Source organism: Parasteatoda tepidariorum, chromosome 4, assembly GCF_043381705.1.
Source record: "Parasteatoda tepidariorum isolate YZ-2023 chromosome 4, CAS_Ptep_4.0, whole genome shotgun sequence".
Taxonomy (NCBI): Eukaryota; Metazoa; Arthropoda; class Arachnida; order Araneae; family Theridiidae; genus Parasteatoda; species Parasteatoda tepidariorum.
The window spans coordinates 43,987,994-44,009,923 of NC_092207.1; the positions used below are offsets into that span (position 1 = coordinate 43,987,994).

Below are 21,930 nucleotides of genomic sequence, written 5' to 3' on the forward strand. Positions count from 1 at the left end.
TATAACGGTTATAAAAAGTATGCTTGTAAATTATTAGTCCCTTATTGAACGGTATTTACTTGCAATATAAATTTTTCATTCTTTTTTAATATTCTTTGTTATTAATATGTTCTTAGTTTTGATAATTATTCAAAGTTTGGTAAATACGTACAAAAAAAATTTTGAATTCATCCTCCCCCCCTTCTAGGGTGATGCTAGTGGGTCAAGCTTGATATCATTGAATGCTCTTTTTGAAAATATTTTTCACGAGTATTTTTAGATTGTTGATACTGGCTCTGTCAAACGTTCTTCGGAACAGGGAGTTTAATTTCTAACTCTCTTGTCATCAAATTTTTCACAATTTTTGGGGATGGTCATAATATATTTATCTTTTTGTCCCTATCATCCATTTTAAAATACTATTCCTATTTTAAAAAAAACCTGCGGTAATACACATATTTTATGATTAGGATTTATTTTGTATAATTAAAATTACTCTGCGTCTACCATAATATATTAATAATATATCTATTTATGCTTTGAACTAAAAACAATTCACAGTGCTCTTTTAAAGCTAAAGTGATTGATAACTGAAAAAAATATCCACTTAGTATAAATTAAATATGTACGACCACTTTTTCACAAAGTTTTTTTTCATAGAACCATTTTTTGAGGTAGGGAATTAATGGGTTAAGTTGAATTAAAGAATTTAGTATGTTTTGTATTAAGCCAGAAGTTTTTTCTGAGATAGTGAGGGCTATCCAACTAAAAACCAAACCAAAGGTGGTCATTTTTTTAAACAAATTTCTCTTAATTCTTTAGGAAAATAGCTCATCATTTAACTTTATCGAGAAAAATTTATTATTAAAAATCATTTCAATAATTGAATTAGTACATTAAATAGTAAATTTTCTTAAACGAAACACTATTTTGAGAGCTGCTTTTTTTCGCACGATAGCAACGTATGAAAAAATCCAAGAAACTATCGTCAATTTTTTTATAAGAAAACTTTGTCGTTTTATGTCTAGTGTGTATTTGCTTATGAAAGTGATATGAGAACATTTACAGTTTGTTTAACCTGCTTAGCCTAATTTATTTAATGCTACTGTGAATGGACAGGCTATGCATCGCTTGAGTTTTTATGGCAAATAAATATGCAGCACTCAGATGTTAACTATAATAAAAAAATTATTACGCCTAGCTGTTTCTTAAGTAAATAATATTCTTATATGAATGTTTCTTATCAACTAATTTTTGCATAAAGAACTCTAATCTAAAAATCATTTCTTTTTAAATTTAACCTCTGGTACTGATCATAAATTTAAAAGAGTCAAAATTAAAGTCATCTTTAATTTTTGGGCGTGTGATTGTGGATGCCAAATATAAAAAACAGGAATAAAAAAAGGCGTTTAAACTTAATATTTTTTAAATATTAAAATATGACCAATTTTTGTCTCTCAAATGATCAAGACATGTAGAATTATTAATCATATTGTTTTAATTTAAAGTCTTTTTGTGAAACAACAAAAAAAAATCTCGTGAAAAAATTATAAAAGTTATGTTTCAAAGTTTCGATTAAAAAAAAAGAGCAAATATTTATTCTTGGAACAGTTACTTTATATTTTAGCATTTTTTGGTTAATAAAGATCCACAGATATGAATAAAAAGGAAAAGCTCTTTTAACACCGTTAAAAAATGTGACTTGTAGCGTCATTGAAGTTAAAATTCTTGTCGAACAAGATTTGTGAAAATTTCATTGTTAAAATTTTTGAATTTTAATATTAAAAAAAAGAAAAGAATTTTTCTTTTATGATTACAAAGTGGTTTCCAAACAAACACACTTGTTGAATCTATGGCCAAAGGGTTAATGCAGCATTTTTGATAAACAAAATAAAAGTACTTCAAATCAAATTTCGTAATTTATAACAAAAAAAAATAGGCCACGGTCAAAGTATTATTTTTTTTTTTGATGGAAAATTCTCCGTATGCTTACTCAATTTTTACGTTGTCAGCCGAAAGTTATATTTGTTATGAAAAAATAAAGATGGTAAAAATAGGTCACTGCCGGTATTGCACGACCTACATTATGAGATCAATCGCTGCTCTTGAACTAAAAGTGATATCAGATGTGTTTTTGCATAGAGTTCAAGTTTTTTTTATTATCCATCTTTTATCTTAAATGCTTGATAAAATATTTCATGCAAAATATCTGAACATCTGTTGTCAAGTTATAAATATCAACATATCATATACAGATTTGAATGAAATACAAAAAAAATATGTATCTCAAAAAATGTCAAGTTAATTTATACTCTAGAATCATTACCTAATTGAATTATTTTACGGGTTTATGCATTATAAATTGTTCTGAAAAAATTTTTCATTTAAATCACCGTTCCAAAAATAAACATTCTGTTTTTCTTAAAGAATTTTCCTCCTAAAAAACCGTATTCACAATTTTTTCCATCACAAATAATAAAATGGTAGTGCTGATTTCCGTCCTTTGATTTCGAAAATTATTTTGTTCTTAACTAATTTTATTAAAGCTAGCGCTTTCAAAAGTTGTTAAAATGAAAAAAAAATTCCTGAAGTCAGCGCTAAAATTTTATGAATTTATAAACTATAATCGATTAAAGAACGATAAAGCTTTATAAAACAATCTTATACGCAACAGAAATTGCATTATTATAGTTATATGCATGCTGTCAAATGTTTAAGTAAATCGAGAAGAAATTAATATAAGAAAATCGAGATTATTAAATAAAAGCGAATAATATCAAAGGATAAAAAATCGCTCTTTTGAGAAAATGTGCCAACGCGTGTTGAAAATATTTTTGTCGAAATTATTGCTATTGTTATATTTCGCAAAAATTTCGACTGTTTTCCCTGTCATTCGGGAGGACATAAAACTATTCATACAAGATGCATGAATACTTTTTTTCTTTCTATCATACAGTTTTTTCTCATACTATCTGTATCCGTAAAAAAAGTTATGACCAATTTTCTTTTTCTTCTTAATTTTTTTTTAGAACCCTTTGGCCACTTTTTTCCATATCCTTTCACACTTTGATCAATTCCGGATCAAATCTCGTTCAACTCTCCGGGGAACAAAAAATGTGTACACGATATCAATTCAAAAACTATTTTTTTATGAAAATCGTACAGTCATTTTCTGTTATCTACATCTATTTGCGTTTTCTACACTGCAAAAGTAAAAAATTCAGGATCAAATTAGGATAAAAAATACTTACACTCGGGCCGGTGATTTTTTTTCACCGTAAAATCCATTTTTACCGCAACTTGTTACGGAACAAAAAATCTGAAATACCGTAATCTTACAGCAATAATTACCGTAAAACCACTGAATCACTCTAATTAAATAAATATTACTGAAGAAATTACAGTATAATATTTTACGGTAAAAATAGATTTTACGGATGATGCACCCAAAGTGCCGGTACTTTATACCTAAATTTTTTACATTGCGCAGTCCGTAGTATATGTTCTCATTTGTGAATTTCATTATGATTAGGTATTTTAATTATGCATTATATCATATTCTTTAAAAAAAATTTCACGCTCATCAATTAAGCACAATAATCTTTGTAATTGCGAAATTACTTAATACTACCAACAATACTTGTAAGTCTCATGAAAATAATATGGTGATGCAACTGGGTAAATTTTTAAGGAAGAGTCCTTTCATGTATTGTGCAATTAAAACAACAAAAAAATACATATTAGGAGGAGAAGATATTCGTTTGGTTAAAATCTTAACTAAGTTTTACGAAAATTTATTGTAATTTATGAAAATTATTATTGCAAGTTATTAAAATTTGTGTTTTTTATGATATGTACATACAAGTTGCAATTATAAAATTAATTTATTCATTAAAAACTGTATGTAAATAAACATTATTCAATAACCTATATAATCTCGTTCACTGATAGCAATGTGACACGATTTTTTTCGAACAAACTTTGTTAAAATGTATTAAATATGTTTTTTTTAAATACTAATTATTTTAATATTTTAAATAAAAAAGTTTTAGTTTAGAAACAAAAACTAACCAATTATAATTTTTTTATTCTTATAAATCCTTTAAAAAGGTTTTAAAAAAATCAGCCATACACCATATTTCAGTTTAATTGACGCAAAATTGATGTTTAACAATGATGATGTAAACAACTTATTTGCAAATTTTCGCTTCATCTGGTAAACTACAACGCGAATTATAGTAAAAAACTTAAAATAGAATAAAAATTTCTATAAAAAAGATTAGCAGCATAAAAAGTAATGTCTGTTAAATATTAATCTCAAAAGTTAAATAATGTTTCGTCTGAATAATTCAAGGTATCCAAGGTGCTTTTTCTATTAAAATTTTTAATGCCCCCCCCCTCTCTTTCTTTTTTTTTTGATAGGTATGTAAATATTATAAAAAGAACTAAATTAAAATAAATAAGACAGACAAAACAACATATTGTAAAATTTCAGAAACAAATTATTGCAAACTTTTGTCTTGAATTTTATTAATCACTAAAATATATTTATTTCTGATCGATAAAAAGAAAATAAAAAGCGTTTTTACTAGGGTATCAATATTTACGAGTACAAAGTGTTGCTAAGCGACAATAGACATTTAAAAGAAAACATCGATATTATCTTATTTAATACTATTAGGTATATGTCAAACTTATCAGTAACCTACAAATCTATTTTTAAAATTTCACGGGGGGAAAAAATTGATATCAGTAATTAACACACCAATATCCCCGTTGAGCAATGCAAATGTTATCTGTTGAAAAAAATTAGATTCATGCATATAGATTGACAGAAATATATGCATATATATAGACAGGAATATCCTGTCACTCTTATAAATTATTGTATAGTGCCCAAAAAAATAAGAATTACTCTAAATAACTTAGAATCTAATGATCTGATTTTAACGTAGGGGAGAGTCTGGTAGCCCTGCCCACTTAAGGAGTATTGCTCATATTTCTGTATAATATTGAGTAATAATCAATATTTTTNGGGAAATAGATATCAGTAATTAACACACCAATATCTCCGTTGAGCACTGCAAATGTTATCTGTTCAAAAAAATAGATTCATGCATATAGATTGACAGAAATATATGCATATATATACAGGAAAATAAATATCCTCTAGCTCTTATACATTATTGTATAGCGCCCAAAAAAAATATGAATTACGCTAAATAACTTAGAATCTGATTTTAAGGTACTTGAACTAAAGCTTTATGGTTCAAACTTTTTTGCGGGAAATTATCTCTTGATAAACTATTTTATAATTGTAGGAAAAAATTTATTAGCCTAATTCGATCTCGAATTATGGCGAAATACACAAAAAGTAAACATCTGCTCCAATTTATTAGCACAATTAATGTTGGGCCCTCTAACCATTAAGATTTTATTTTATAACCGTCGTTGGACAGTCGAACGAATGTTCAGTTTACGACAACCGATGTTCAACTCCGTATTCTTGTAATTTTGATTTCAATCCAGAAGACAAGGGAACTCCTGGATCAAGCATTAGGAGAAATTTGCCTTCGTAGAGGATTTTTGATTAAACTAACCCACATTTACCTTACGTAGGGAGGAAAACCACGAAAACCACCCACGGTTAGATTGACAGCAATGGGTCTCTAACCCATGATCCATCAACAACTAAGGATATTCTAGCTGAAGACATTAAGATTGAATCTTAGTATTTGAAAATCCTATTACCTATTATTAGACCAAGAGCTATTCAAAGTCTTTATTTTTTTAATTTTGCGCACTGTACAGTGCGCCAACGAAAAAAAAAACAGACCACCCTGAATAACTTTTGATCTAATAATCAGATCTTCACGTTCTAGGACTCAAATTTAATGGTTCGAGCGAGTGACTACAAATATGCTAATTTACGAGTGCAGACGTTATTTTAAGCTACAAAATGAGACACGGTAATGTACTTACTCTGAATAAACATCTCTTTATTCGACGGAAATATGATCCTCATAGTTTAATCAGGAGAGCGATCCGAAGTCTTCAACCCCGTGACGTTAACTTTATTTTTGGGGCACTTTCGCCATATGTCACGAACTGTTAAGGCAAATTGAAAAAATTTTGCATACAATCATAAAATTTGATTATCCAGAGATAATTCCATGCAAAAAATACATTTTAATAAATATTTATTACTTTTTATTGTTTTATTTAATAATAGTCGATACATTTTTGAATTGTAATTGCATGCATTGGTTTGTTGTATTCAGAGAAAGTACGTTTTTGTGTCTCATTTCGTAACTTAAAATATCGTATGCACTAATTAATTAGCATATTTGAAGTCACCTTCTCAAACCATTTAGATTAATTTCTAGAACGTGAAAATTCAATCATTAGAACAAAAGTTATTCAGAGTGGTCATTTTGTATTTTAGCACTCTGCACATGTTAGTCTAAGTAAAACATCATATCTGAACATAGGTTGAAACCAAGCATATCCCGTAATGCTGAATATTTATTTGAATGGTTAGTTGGTACTTTTAACGGGATACGTTTAGTGTCATTTGTATGGTAAAGGATTGGTTGATGTAATATGGTGGAAATTTGTTGCACTGTTAAAAACGATTCCCAGATTTCAATCCTGTGGAGCATTTGTGGCATTCTGATCTATGTCAATGTTTGAAACACTCATTTTGAGTTATGTTCATTTTTCAAACGAACATATATCCGCATTCTTTGACAAGCATTTTTGATACATTAATTTTTTTAAATCTGCATGTATTTTTTCATATATCTATGCGCATGTATGATAAATTTATTTTTTCTCTTACACGCACATTTTGAGTTTAAAACACGTAAAATGTAAGCAAATTTTTCAAAACTGATGTAAGAGCCCCCTTTAAATCCTATTGACTTATACAAATAATAATAATGAACCATTTTTATTGAAAGCGTTTTTATTCCAACTCAAAGAACAATGTGATAATGCTTACACAGCCACTATTTAATATCTGTAATAAAAAAAAAAGTAAGGATTATTTTGCAAAGATATATTGTCTTCCTTCTCAACCAGAGAGAAAAAAATAAACAAACATAGACTAATATTGTCTGCAATTAAAAAGGAAGAGAAAATATTTCATTGCATTTATATTTTCTCTGCGATTCAGAAGAACAACGAAGCAACGATGACGGATACATTGCCGGCAATTAAAAAGACGGGAAAGACTAAATTTGCAATATTGACATTCTCTCACTAATCCATAGGAACTATGTATTCAATATATGGATTGCATGTATATTGCTGGTATACAAGAACATTAAAAAAGGAAGGATGAATTTGCAGTATTGACAATCTAAAATACTGCAATATCTGCAATGAAGGGGACGAAGGACAATGAAACTTACGACCGCCTTATGGTACTCATATATATTGCTGATAAAAAAAGGTACAAAATTTGAATAATGATAATCCATCGAAATCACATACTGCGGCTACTTTGATATTCAAGTGTTCAAAAATAGCGTTTGACTGAATGCTTTGTTTACTGAAGGTTTAACTCAAAAGAACAAAGTTCATTTATACGTTCAACTTAAGGCTACACGGTACTCTTTTGTAAAAAAATTTTTTAAGGCCTGTAATATTANAACTCAAGAGAACAAAGTTCATTTATACGTTCAACTTAAGCCCACAAAGATTGTACACCTACCGTTACAGATTCTTGTTACCTCATCTACAATTCCCCAATCACTTTGTTTGTATTACTTTTTTGCAGTCATTTTTATCAGGTGTTTTCAACAACTCCTTACAACAATCTTTTTTATTAACTCATCTACAGTCGATTTAATCACACATTATCTTGGCAAAACATACAGCTCACGTGACCTAGTTTTGTGCACGTTTTAAATTCTATTAGTATATGAACTGGACAGTTGAATGTTTTAAGAACAAAATTTTTTTTTAATTGGCAATTGTCGAAAGAGAATAATTTAATTGTAAATTTAAACAAATATATATTAAACAGGGCTTCTGTGTCTTAGTAAAGATACTTGTTTGTTGCCACGAAATTGGGTACTTGCAACTCGAAAAGAAGTTGTGAAGTGATTATGCTAAACCATGTGATTTAAATTAGATTTAATTGGATACCTGTAAGTGATGTCACGTGGGTGTGTCTTACCTGATTTGTCTGCTTTGACGATGACGTCGCTTGCAGGCATCCAATTGTATTACGTTTTACTATTTTCGGGCTATTTTTTTTTTATTATTCATTTTAAATATTGTGTACAATATGACAGAAACGTGACAAAAATTCTATATTAGAGAATATAGAAATAATTTCAAAATTTGTTAAAATAATAAAAAAAATGTATTTCAAAGCAAAATTTCTAATAAAAATATCATTACTTCCTAATATTTTAGTGTTCACAAATTAAACATAGTACACAAATAAAACATCATAGATGATGTGTTTGATACTTTAACAGTTCTGGAAAAAAAATTGCCCTTAGTTTCGTATGAGAATACGTTTAATTTTCGTGTAATAAAAATATTTGTTGTTCCTTAAATAAACAAATTTTAAACTTTTTAAGAAAATATTGGATTTTCCTTTCTAATGCAATATCTTTATTTAAACCAAATAGAATATCTGATAAATTTTTTTTGTTCTTTGTTTCGTATATGGTATGCTTTTTTTCACATTTAAGGTAAACATCTGTTGTCATTTAGCTATAAAATGTTAAATTTAAGACACAAATTGATTTTTCCAACCAAATGATCCTTTTCAATGTCTTGTCCTTGCTTTTACTAAATAGTTTTATCATTAAAAACTGCAGGTTTTAATGTGAGAATTATCGTTATTGTATATTTAGTTATAATAACTCATTATTATTATAGGTTTTGATAGCTTTCAGTATACATTAAAATAGTTTTTCCTGTTAATTCCCTTCAAACTAATAATGATTAATTTTAAACTTCAAAACTTTTTAAGAGCAGAAATATTAATTTTTTTTGAATTGTGATCAAATTCCTTGATTAGGATTTTTTTTACAAAATAATTGGGAAAAGACTTTATTGGAAACTACTTAATGCTTTTCAGCACATTGTTTTATACATTATAACACTGATTTTCACAAAATTCCTTGTCGAGTCTTGCTTGCAACTGGTGCATGATCCCCTGTTCCACCATAATTACTCTTTTAATTAAAATTACCTCGATATTTATTGATACACATATCACCAAATCTGGTGAAACCACTATAATACTAATTGTGATAAAATATGAACTGTAATCATTCTGAATGAAGTGATTCAAAGGTATTCTCTTCAAGAATACTTAAAGTCTCTCTCGCTTTTATCCTTCATAATTCCTTGGGAAATATACTTCCCACAAACTAAATTAATTTTTAAATTTTGATGGAAACTATTTTTCCACTTATGATTTGTACAACCATTTGCTGATAACTTCAGAAAATATAATGAAAATAATATCAATAAAAGACTTTGCTTAAATAAATGTAGGCTAACAGTAAGAGTTAAAAAGCTAGAGTGTGATAAATAATAGAGGCCAACATTGTGGGTAGCTATTTACCCTTATGCGTTCATTCATTTGATCATTTTTTTATTGAATTTAATTGTAATTATATACCTAGAACAAGTAACGAATCAAGTTACATTAAAGAAAGTTCTTTTCATAAAAACACATTTATTTGGCAACCACCACATAAACTAAAGAAATTAAAACTACAATACACGTAACGGATTAGTAATAACCTTGCAAAATAAATGGAAAACCCGTAACGGATTAGTAATAACCTTGCAAAATAAATGGAAAAACCGTAACGGATTAGTAATAACCTTGCAAGATAAATGGAAAACCCGTAACGGATTAGTAATAACCTTGCAAAATAAATGGAAAACCCGTAACGGATTAGTATGAACCTTAAATTCAAAAACTATTCTCATCAAGAATGAACAACTCTTTGATGTTCCACAAATTACCTTGCACTTTTATTTTTGATTTATCTTGTTATTTGTTTTTGTTTTTTCTTCCTCATTCATGCCTTAGTTAGCAAAATATTTTTTAGATATTTTTATATTTTTAGAATAGTTAAATTTTTAAAATAAATAAAATTTTAAAAAATACCTCCCATCTTCCCATCAAAACAAAGGACTTTAAAATCAAATTAATTTTTAGCAATAGTTAAATGAATTTCTTATTATAACTCAATCCTAAAGATATTTAGCATAACATTACAGAAAAAAAATTGCTCCATAAAAGGTTAAAGAACTGTATACTTTTTAACCACACTAACTTTAAAGTAAGTTATCTCTCTATTTTAAATAAAATCGTAAGAGCCAAAGCTGTTTCGGGTGTCATACTTAACGTTATGTGTTGTTTTGTTTTTCAAAAGCTGTAAGACTCAGAAACTTGAAATTACTGAGGGCAGGAATTATAATAGAATAATAACAAATAATTTTTCCATGATTTGTTCGAGAATTATTAACTGTTAAACTTGATGGAAAAAAACACCATATCGGTCATTTTACAGGAAGTAGGTATGCTACTAAAGGGTAAAATTTTAGCATGCTTAAAGAGCTACATTTGGTTATAAACTTTACACTGAGTTGTTGTTGTTTTTTTTTTTTCAAAATTTCAATTTGTTTGAAAGTTATTGCAATTTTAAGTGCTTTTTTACGAATTTTTTAAACTTTTTTTTGCTTTACGTTTACATTTTGCTTTGCTGCTCAAAATCTATAAGACATAGAAACATAAAATTATGAAGGTGAGCAGAAAAAATGCGCAAAGAGTTCATTGGCTTAAAAAAAATACGATTCGATTGTTAATAATAGTTAAATTTGTAGTTAGAAATGAACAATTTTGGTCCACTGAAATGCAACTACAGAATTGAAATTTGATGTACTGATAGGATCAATTTATATTCCAATTTCAATAAGAGTTTGTTTTGTTTTGTTTTGTTTTTTTTTGAAAATCATTGCAAATTTAAAAGCTTTTTGTGGATTTCTTTCAGCTTTTTTCCTTTAAATAATATTGCATACAATTTATTTATTTCTCGAAAGTTCTTTACTTTTCAAACTCGTGCTCTAGTGGACGTCAATCAAAAGTAGCAAAAGCGAGAGAGAGAGAGATTATATATTGATAGAAATAAATATTAACATTCATAGTGAAATTTTTTAAATTAAAAAAATCAAATAAAACTTAAATAGCGATAAAAGTAGTTCTCTATTTTAATTTTTATGTTTGTTAAACGAGTTAAATCACTTATTTATTTATTTATTATTGAATCTGTCAATTTGTAATAACATGCAAATTTTTTTGCAGCAATCGAACACCATGTCGATTCGAAATAGACAGAGATGCCATGACACAGGTGCTGCTGGACGAAACTTCTCCTCCATTAAAAGATTCTGATTCATTTCCAGAAAAAGTATGTACGATATAGAATTTAAAATATTTTAGAAACACTCTGACAAGTATGTAAAATAAAATAATAAATAATTCAATTCCCAGGTCCATTCAGCCTTTAGAAAAAATGTCAAAGTATCATGTGATTGTGTTGATCGATTTATCAAAGCTGCATTGCCAATAGCTAGGTGGCTTCCAGATTACAGTATTAAAAATGACCTCTTTTTAGATTTTTTAACTGGCGTAACTTTATTAATCATGCATGTTCCACAAGGTAATCATCATTATTATTATTATTCATTGAAAGGTATAGTTAAGGTGAAATTGATACATTTTATTCTATGTTTATAGGCATGGCTTATGCTCAGTTGTCAGCTGTATCACCAGTTTATGGTTTGTACACCTCATTTTATCCGGTTTTAGTCTATGTTTTATTAGGAACATCCAGACATGTATCAATGGGTAAGTTAATCTTTACTCTAAAATGTTTAAAAAAATAAGTAAAAATAAGAACTTAATTAAACTGATAGGAGCCAGCAGACATTTTTTTAAGTTTGTGCTTTCTCTATAGCAGTTACATATGAATTTTGTAAAAATAACTTACAGCTCTCGACTTTAAGTAAGTAATTATAAAAATACTTCTTGAAGCTATATGATAAATGCATCGAAATATTTTACCACGTTTATATTAACTTGCCTTCGTGTATGTCTGTTCGGGTGGAATTTTGTAATCGATTTTAAACCAACTTCCCGCCTAGCTACAGACTTCAAATTTGGCACGTAGTTCAGAATTGGATGACAATGCATGAAAATGAAGAGAAAAAAGACATACAAAGTAAAATAAAATTAAAGAAAAATTATTATTTTCGCGATTGTCTTTTGTTGTCGATTCGATTATTTCAAATTAGTGTCACATGTCAGTTGAAAAGTTTTGTGTACAGTGAGTGAAAAAATTGAGATTTTGGAAGTGAGTACAAAGAAAGTATCAAAATAAAAAATATATATTCTTGAAAACCACGTTTCTGTAGTGGAGAATAATAATTAAAAAATAAAAATTTGAAAAACGAAAAACGTGGGGCGCATGAAATACATATACACATTTTTTTACTCATACACATGCACAGCCACATACACATCCACTTATACATCCACATACACATGCATATACACAAACATATTCCACATACACATTCAGATACAATTACAATTACAGATATACATATACATATTCTCATGAGCACACATACACTAATATAACATTGCTGTTATGTATTTCATGCTCCCCACGTTTTTCGTTTTTCAAATTTTTATTTTTTAATTATTATTCTCCACTACAAAAACGTGGTTTTTAAAAATATTATTTTTTATTTTGTTATTTTTTTACAAAATTTGTTCCAAATATGCTAATTTAACCTATATATGTGCTAAGTTAGCATGAATTATTTTCACACTACTTCACCATAAAATTTATTACGCATTTTATATACTTTAAATTACAGCTCTCATCTTGAGTGTACTTAAATATTTTTTAGCTAACATTTCTTTTTTCAGGTTATAATTTACAGTGATATTAAATTGTCCTCATCTAAATCTGTTTTCGTCTAGTTTTATATAAATTATTGTTTTCAAAATTGGTGGTGATTAACTTTTTATAATTCTTTAATTTGATGCAGAACCCGCATCCATACTTGTCTCCTTTTAATAACAAAATAAGGAATAAATAAGCTGACCAACTTTGATATTCTCAATGAAATGGAAATAAGACAACTTGACCAGAAAGAGAAACAGAAACTACTTGAATATTAACTGCAGTATGCAATTTTATACATGTGCAGCTTTTCTCTTATCCTTTACTTACTTACAAATGCTGATTTATATAGTTTATGTACTACTTCAAGTTTTTCATGAGTTACTTCATGGCATTTTTTACTGCAGTTAATTTTTGTGTTGTTGATTATCCCTTGTAAAAACAAAAGTTTATCTAATACTGTAATATAACTGTGGCAAATGCAACCAAGATAACTTTGTTCTAAGAAGTTATTGATTTTTTAGGTTGTCAGATAATTTATAAACTTTTCTTGTGCATATCGTACGTTAACGAGAACACACGACTAGTAGCACTAAAATTTACAGCAGAATGCAAATTTATGCAAAATGGACATAGTTTTGAGTTTTCTGTTGGCTGGCTTAGCTGTTGCATTGACTGTGCGGTCAGCTGTGTAACAATCGAAGCCTCGTAGTTTTGAACTTTCACAAAAAAGAAACTATTGCTTTAAATAGTAATTGTAACGTTATTAATGCCTGAGTGTCATAACAACATAGAAAATGCCTTTAAACATTTGTGGGATTAATTCGTAGTAATTTTTAATGACTTTTATTAAATATTTTAACGAAATTTTATTCCCTGCACATAATAAAGAAATATCTCTGAAAACAGTACGTTTTAAATAAGATTTAAACATTGTGAAGTCAGAAGATAGCAAATTTGTCACGTTGCAATAAAAAAAATCTTGTTTGCGTCAAATAAAATAATTGCTATTGTGATGATTAGTTGCACTGCTAAAGAAAAGTTAAATTTTAACTACGAAGACATATCTTGAATTTTTTCTTTTTATATTACAATAAATGTTATTTTTCAAAACAAATTTGTAGGAGTAACAATAGCCTAGTTTTAATTCTATTTCTAATCACATTAAATTACGAAAAAAATGAATACTTTAAAATCTAAACATTTTCAATGATGTTATCTTAACAGGTACATTTGCCATTTCAAGTCTTCTGGCTGGTACGGAAGTAGAATACATTCATCAGCAAGAAATGTTACAATATAAGTTACAAATGGATTCATGGAATTCCATCGCCAATGCAACCAATTCTACTATAATGCCAGGCCTAAATCCTCCCATAGTTCATGACAAAATCCATATTGCAATGATTCTTACATTCTGTGTTGGTATACTTCAGGTAAAGAATTTTTCAGGCTCACTTAAAAAATTTATCTTTGTCAGCTATACTAACATGAAAGATTTAGAAATTTTACTACCGAAGAAATTATTTCACTAGCATTTTTTTAAATTTTATATCTTGATACTGTACTATAAATATCTCAGATCAACCTTTCGCGTAACTTTTTCAGGCACTCACTAATGATAAGAATGATGAACACATCACTGTTATCAGCATATTAAAATTCACTTAATGTTCAAGTTAACTGATAATTTCAATGGTAACTTTCCTACTCTACTGACAATATTCAATAATGAAGTAGTAAGCAAACAGTTGAATAAAAATTTATATTAAATGTGAATAATCAGACCTGTTTTGCGAAGCTTCAATGCTAAGTAAAGATCATTGAACTTTTGCAGTCATCACGTTTTTGCTAATTTTTAACCTTGGATCTTGATGTGTATGAAGAAAATAATTATATATTTTCGTTTCCATTTACTGGGAAAAGCAATTAAAAATGTGTAGATTATAGTTTCTAGCATTGAACTGTGAAAACGAAAACAATATATATATATTAATTCAGTTTTTCATTATGCTATTAAAATGAACTCAGAAAAAAATAAGTGTCTTTTTCAAAGTAGTAACTAAAAAATTAAATAAAATTTTGAAAATGACCATATGCAAAGTAGTCTTAACAATTTACAAAAGCAGCAACAACAACAGTAATTATAAAAGAAAAAGCTCCAGGCCGAAATTGGAAAAGCTTGGGAAGACCTTCTTTCAATGACGGTTTGATAATGGTTAAATATTTTGTCATTGTTAAAGTGTGAAATGCGTTATTTAATAGAATAACTAGGTATTTCATTAAATATCTAGACCAGTTAGTTAAAGTATATAAAATTATTGAATTCTACAATTTAACTAGGTATTCTATAAAATAATGTGTGCGTTTCATTTCTTTGCTTTTAGACGTAGAATTTAGACTGTGTATTTAGTTTAGTTTATATTGCTTTTCCTTAGTATTTATCAATTAATTATTCGCAATAAGGATAAAATGTATTTTTCGAGAGATTTTTGTTATTTATGATCAATAAATTTATAAAATAGCTTTGAAATGTTTCATTTTTCACTTTAACAGTCTATCATTAGTTATTTCATATAGAATAACTAGATAAAGCAACAAATTTTTCATCTATTCTATACTTATTCTATTCTATTCTATATTTATAAAATACCTATTTATTCTATGAAATAACCGAATTATACACTTAAACGGTAACATATGCTTACATGCATTGCCATAAAAATTAGCGAGTTGTCAGAATGAAACAAAACTTAACATACATAAGCACAATGTTAATACAAGCAATAAGTGATTAAAAAACCAAAGCGAAATGATCATTAATTGCAGTAAAAATACAAATGATGCTTTAGCACCCTTTTTTTTAATTTTGGCGCGAATGCATGCGAATTCTATAAGGTCGGGCACTGAAGTTTACAAGTCTCTTACGATGTCTTGATGCATTTAGTTCCACAATTGCTATAAAAACACAGTTAAATCGACTAAGCTCGGAGGCTGTTCAAATGGTCGTTCCAAGTCGTCCCAGATGTGCTCGTTCGGAGACAAATCTGGGGATTGAACAGGCAAGAAAGGATAGTAGCAAAGACATTCCTGTGACACCCTTACTGTGTGTGGAAAAGCAATGAATTGTTGAATAGGGGCTCCTAGGAGCCCTATCAGGAGTGGCTACATATGTGGCTGAAGGATGTCATGAACGTACCACTGGGCTGCCATGGCATGGTGGATCAATATTAGGGGTGATTGTGTGTCGTATGCGATGACACCTTACGCCATCATACGAGCTATAGATGCGGTGTGCTGCTGTACAACGTAGGTAGGATTGAGGGATTTACCACAGCAACCCCCCCCCCCATCTTGTATACGATCATCACTACTCAAATTGAATCAGGATTCATCATTGAGGACCATCTGGTTTTATTAGGTTGAAGTCCAACTCCGTTGAGAGCGACACCACTCCAAACGAATGCAATGGCGGGAGAGTGTCAATCCTGCCTACGCTGTATAGCAGTACATCGCTTCCACAGCTAACATGATCCTATAGATTAAAGAGATCGCATATGACACACGATCACCTTGCTGTGTCCAGCGGTACGTTCGTGACATCCTTCAGCCAATTATGTTGACACTCATAGTAGATCTCTCAGGAGCTATTCTTCAAGAAAATAATGCTCAGCTATTTTTATAATTATTATCCCCCCCCCTTTTTCATATGTCTATAATTTTCCTTTGTTTTATCTTCATTTTGAACTTATATATACATAAATAATAAAACCTGGAGTGTTGATTGCATTAATAATTTCAGGTTTGCATTTAGCATATGCTTTTATTAAAAAATAAAAATGTGTTTTTATTCACTCCACTATGAGTGTGATAAATCTGTATATAAAAATAAGCCTCTTACAAAATTATTACTGTTGCATTTCTCTTAAGCTATAATATTAATTATCTGCTATACTTTAGAACTTTGCTTTTTTCTTCCCCAAACTAACAACTAATGAACGTAATGATTTTTATTATTATTATTGATAAAAAATGTCAATACGGTTAAACTTTTTTGCAGACAGCCATGGGTTTGTGTAGGCTTGGATATTTGACTTCGTTCATGTCGGATGAGATGATAAGCGCTTTTATTACTGGTACTGTTGTTCACATCTTCACCAGCCAACTCAAACCCTTCACAGGAGCAGCTGTCCCAAAGCATTCTGGACCATTCAATGTAATCATGGTAAGGAAAAAATATATATTTTTCCCAACTGAAAATTTTTCTAAATACTGCGCCCATTCCTAAAAATTTAAAAAACTGAAGTTTTAATTGCATTTGACTCAGATTGTGAATTCGAGAATAAGAACCAACTCTATGGAAAGAACCTCTTTTATGCCATTTGGGTTTTGGCCTCTTATCAAATTGAGAAGGGCCTGAGAAATAGGATAAAGTTACCTACTATTAGATATCCCAAAATAACGTCTAGCATTTAAAATACAAAAAAGTGAAAGAAATTGTAAAATTGCGATACATTTGATACTGATGAAGTTATATTTGACCATTTTTGACTTACTAAAACTTGAAAAATTTTAAACTAAGAGATTTTTAACGCTCAAAATATGCCACACTAAAAAATAACGATTCAAATTGCGCCTTTCTTTAAAATTTGCTTTATGCATGTGAACTTTGTATTCTGGACGTTTTTATTCTTCGCATTTAATAGAAAATGAATGTGAAAGCGCGTTTAAAAAAATGAACGCATTTGAAAAGACGTGATTAAGAAAATTGACAAAACTTGAAATGCGTGTTTGGAAAAAGGTTCAACTCAAAATAAAGAGTTCATTCTCAAATTAACTCCAACTGAGCTAATTTGAGTAAATGGGCATAGCTAAGAAAGTTAAATTATGACAATTTTATGGTAAAATTTCAGATTCATTTTCTAATTAAAATCCAGCCTAATCAGCATTATAAATTGTTTCCAAACGAAAAAAATAAATAACCGACTGTTTATATTTTTTTGATCATTTTTGTTTTTAATTTTCAAAAGAAACTGTTAAATGTTTTGCAACCTTCATCAAGAGCAAGTTTATCCTAACCAAACAATTAACTTCAGTTTTTCAGTAAGAACTAAATCGATTAATATTTCTTTATGTTCAATGTGAAATGATTTTATATTTTCAGACATGGATATCGTTCTTTGAAACCATCGATACCATCAACTATGTAGTGTTTCTAATGGCCATATGCAGTTTGGTGTTCTTAATCGTTGTCAAAGAGCTTGTGAATGGCATTTTGTTAAAGGACTTTAAAGTTCCAATTCCTGCCGAGTTAATTCTGGTAAAGCATTCATTTTTTTACTTTTCATCTGTGAGTAAATCTGTTGTTCCAAAGCGATCCCAGGCTTTGTATTCCCCCACATGTTTTAATCTATACATTTTTTGTTTACTGTGGGCCAAAATAATGATAATAATAGCTTTTGATTTTAATAATCGTATTTTCATGAAATGGAACTCAATTTTTACGGTTGGAGGGCTTAAACTTATATATGCAAATTAATTTGTGTAGAAGATAGTTAAAGTTACGGAATCAGACACAAAAAGTATTTTTTTCTGAATAAACATATCCTTTTTTTTTTACGGATTTTGAATTTTGACTCTCATAATGGAAAGGCAGCCGTAATCTGGAAAATATGGTTTCGATAGTTTAGACATGAGAACGGTTGAAGTTTACGCTCCTTAAAGTTAATTTTGGTCTATAGAACTGTTCGTAATCACCTAAAAGGGCGAAGTTTTTCAGAATTTTTTTTTTTCGAACAAGACGATGGAAGGTTATCAAGACTATAAAATCCCCTCACTTTTAATTATTTTTAAATGGAAAAAAATAAAAAAAAAATTGTAAGAATATTTATGATTAGAAAAATTTGGGGAAAGAAAAAGTCTGAAAAATATTTTTTTTAAAGGAGTTTTAAAATATTTTTAAATAAATGAAAACGTAAATGTCATTTCATACAAAGTATTATCTTTCATTTGAACTCAATCTACAGTAAAACAAGTATATTTGCTCAGAGAAAGTACGTTTTTGTTTCCAATAAATAGGCTGCACAAATTAAGGTTATGTCCACAAATCATAAAGACTGGGTCTTATAATACTATCATGAGATCAAAAGCCATTATATATGTTCACCTTTTTTTAATGCTTGCTTGCTGTATGTGTCATAGAAAAGATGGTATATGCGTAGTTATTAGTGAAAAATGCCAAGTGTCTGAGAGCATCCGTAATTTCGCGTTCAAGGTTAAGAAAGAAATTATTAGTAAAATTTTAATTAGTCTATTTAGTTTAACTTACAATCAGAACACGTTATTATTACACGAATAGCAGTATAAGAAACCGAATTTCACAATGATCGTAAATCTTTTAATAAACCATAGAAAAAATTATTCATTTTAATGTATTAATTTTGCGTTTTAAAAATTTTGTTCAACTTATGAATAATATTTAAATATGGTACTTGAATTCATTGTAAATGTTAATTTTTAAATATTTTATATTAATAAAGTAGTATTCATTTTAAATTTAAATTTCTGCATGTTACAGGTAATTGCTGGTACTCTTATCTCGAAATTTATGTGTTTACATGAATGTCATAATGTTGATATCGTAGGATTTACACCAACAGGGTAAGTACTGCGTTAGTTTTGTACATAATTGTGCAATAAAGTACAATAACTGTGCATTGCTTTCCAACTATTTTATCTCTAAAAAGAAGAAGAAAAGAAATGCATATCCTTGATATATAAACAAATTGCAAGAAATTATTTCAAAAGTACTAGATATAAGTGCTATCAAAATCATTTACATCGCAAAAAACTGGAGAAAAAAAATGGAAATTTTGTTTCTTCCAACAAATTAGCGTCTTTAATATATCACATTGACAAAATTAGCAATCAAGTATAAATGTAGTTAATTTCACAAAGATCCCAGGGCGCATGTACCCCAGACAATAATTTTCCTGAATTTCAAATTTATAACTTTTTTAAACCACAAACATTTTAAGAATGAAAACATTTTATGATTGCATTTTATGTAAAGGTTATCCTAAAAACCAGTTAAAAAAAATTTTTTTTTAAAGTTGTAACAATTCGAACTCAATGAAACAAAATATAAGAACAATCTAACAATTTTTCAATGAAACAAAATTTAAATATTATCTACTTATTTTTTTAGATTATAATTGTTAGGTTAGTATCAGCTACTTTAGTTTTGTTTATAAACAATATAATTTTTTTAATCGTACTTTTTATTCATCAACACTTTACATTACTTTCAAAAGTTTTCAGTATGATTTTAATTTACTAGGAGGCTCCGCTCATCAACCCCCGTGGTCGCCTTTCACTCATCCTTGTTTTCTATTATTCTTGAAAATAAATATGTATATATATCAATTATTTGTTTACATAATAATTAAAGTTTTGCTTAAAAATATTTTGTCAATAAGTTAATTGCAACAAAATGAAAGATTACTTGAATTTTAAAAATATTCAAATGTACTTGAAAAAAAAAAAAAAAAAAAAAAAAAANTGCTTCAATAAGAAGAAATAAGTGCAAAGTACTTTTTTTTTTTTTTTTGCTAACTACATATGACGATAACCTACAAAAATTAAATAAAAATCTGGAAACACTTCTATATTAACTCTATGTAAACATTTTTTTTTTTTTTTTTTTTTTTTTGCAGCAAATGTTGTAGAAGATTTTCCTTGGCAAAATTTGAAAGATCAGAGGCTTAAAGCTTTTAGAATTTTTTTTTTACCCGGGCAAAACTTGCATAAGAGAGTACAAAAGAAGCGTAGGGAGTTAAATCTTTTTTCTTTCTTAAAGACCACTATAATTTGAAATCATTATTTTATAAATATCACAATTCTGCAGAATAATTTCAAAATTGCGGACAAGAAAAAGATTATTAACTTCATCTTCTTATTTTGATCAATCTGAATTAGGCATGGGTAAAAAGGACGTCATTTCTAAAATCTTTAAGCTTGATCTTTGAACACGTTGACTGCCGCACGCGTTTATAGTGAAATCTCCTTCAGGCCAAGAGTACCGCTGTACAAAGCGTATTATATTTTAATAACGCGAATCTCCGGTGGACACAATATCTCGCTCCGTTTCTTTCTATGGTATGTCTGTTCATTTATGTCCGTTGCTGCACTGCTGGTTCTCATCTCGCAACTTTGCTCGATCAGTTTGAATCTTTGCAGGAGTAGTATAACTTAAAATCTTTACCCTAAGTCATTAAAATTTTTGAAAAGAAAAACTTATTTCGTAGTGAGCCAAATAGCAGTGAACAAGAAAGCTTTTACGAGGTTCACAATAATTTTCTTAGTGAATCATTTTCGTATTATTTTTATGAACATTTAATAGTTTTGTTACTTCCTGTGAAATATCTTTTTAAATACATACAAATATCCTTCGTAAGTAATCAAATAAGCGTCACCCCAATACGGGTGACGCGGCCTGATCAGAAACTTTGCTGTCACCCGAATATGGGTGACGCGTCAGTCAACGACGAGTTAAACTGTGCCCCAGTGGCGAATCCAGCGGGGGGGGATCATAGAGATCATGACCCCCTCCCCCCCCCAATTGAAAAAAATATTAAAATAATAATTTTTTTAATAGTTTACAAAAGAAATATACTATTTTAAAAATTAAGGGGGCATAAGGGGAATCTGAGTCCATGACCCCCCCCCCCAGGAAAAATATCTGGATGCGCCCCTGTTGTGCCCACAGTCTTGTCATGTCAAATCTTCCAAAACATTTTCTAATTAAAGAATTGTTGTTTTAAGAGTTAGCATAGAAGTGTTCCCATATTTTTGACCAACCCTAGTACCTTATATAACTGTTCAAATCGGAAACGGTCTTCATCTTTCTGGTCTTTTGTATTTATAAGAATGTCGATACAAATATATCAGAATTTACACCTGGTACCATTAAATGTCTCTCTCTCTCTCTCTC

The 21,930-nt window shown here is 28.8% G+C and overlaps 1 protein-coding gene across 1 annotated transcript in view; it reads left to right on the top strand.

Annotated features, from left to right (window-relative positions):
- The window catches only part of LOC107452947 (prestin), a 48,797-nt gene that overhangs the window by 13,206 nt on the left and 13,661 nt on the right, over window positions 1-21,930 (top strand). Inside the window, exons 2-8 of the mRNA XM_043049494.2 lie at window positions 11,327-11,432; window positions 11,516-11,684; window positions 11,762-11,872; window positions 14,166-14,374; window positions 16,999-17,163; window positions 18,103-18,258; window positions 19,516-19,598. Coding sequence (XP_042905428.2) covers window positions 11,327-11,432; window positions 11,516-11,684; window positions 11,762-11,872; window positions 14,166-14,374; window positions 16,999-17,163; window positions 18,103-18,258; window positions 19,516-19,598 — 999 coding nt within the window. The remainder of the gene's footprint in view (window positions 1-11,326; window positions 11,433-11,515; window positions 11,685-11,761; window positions 11,873-14,165; window positions 14,375-16,998; window positions 17,164-18,102; window positions 18,259-19,515; window positions 19,599-21,930) is intronic.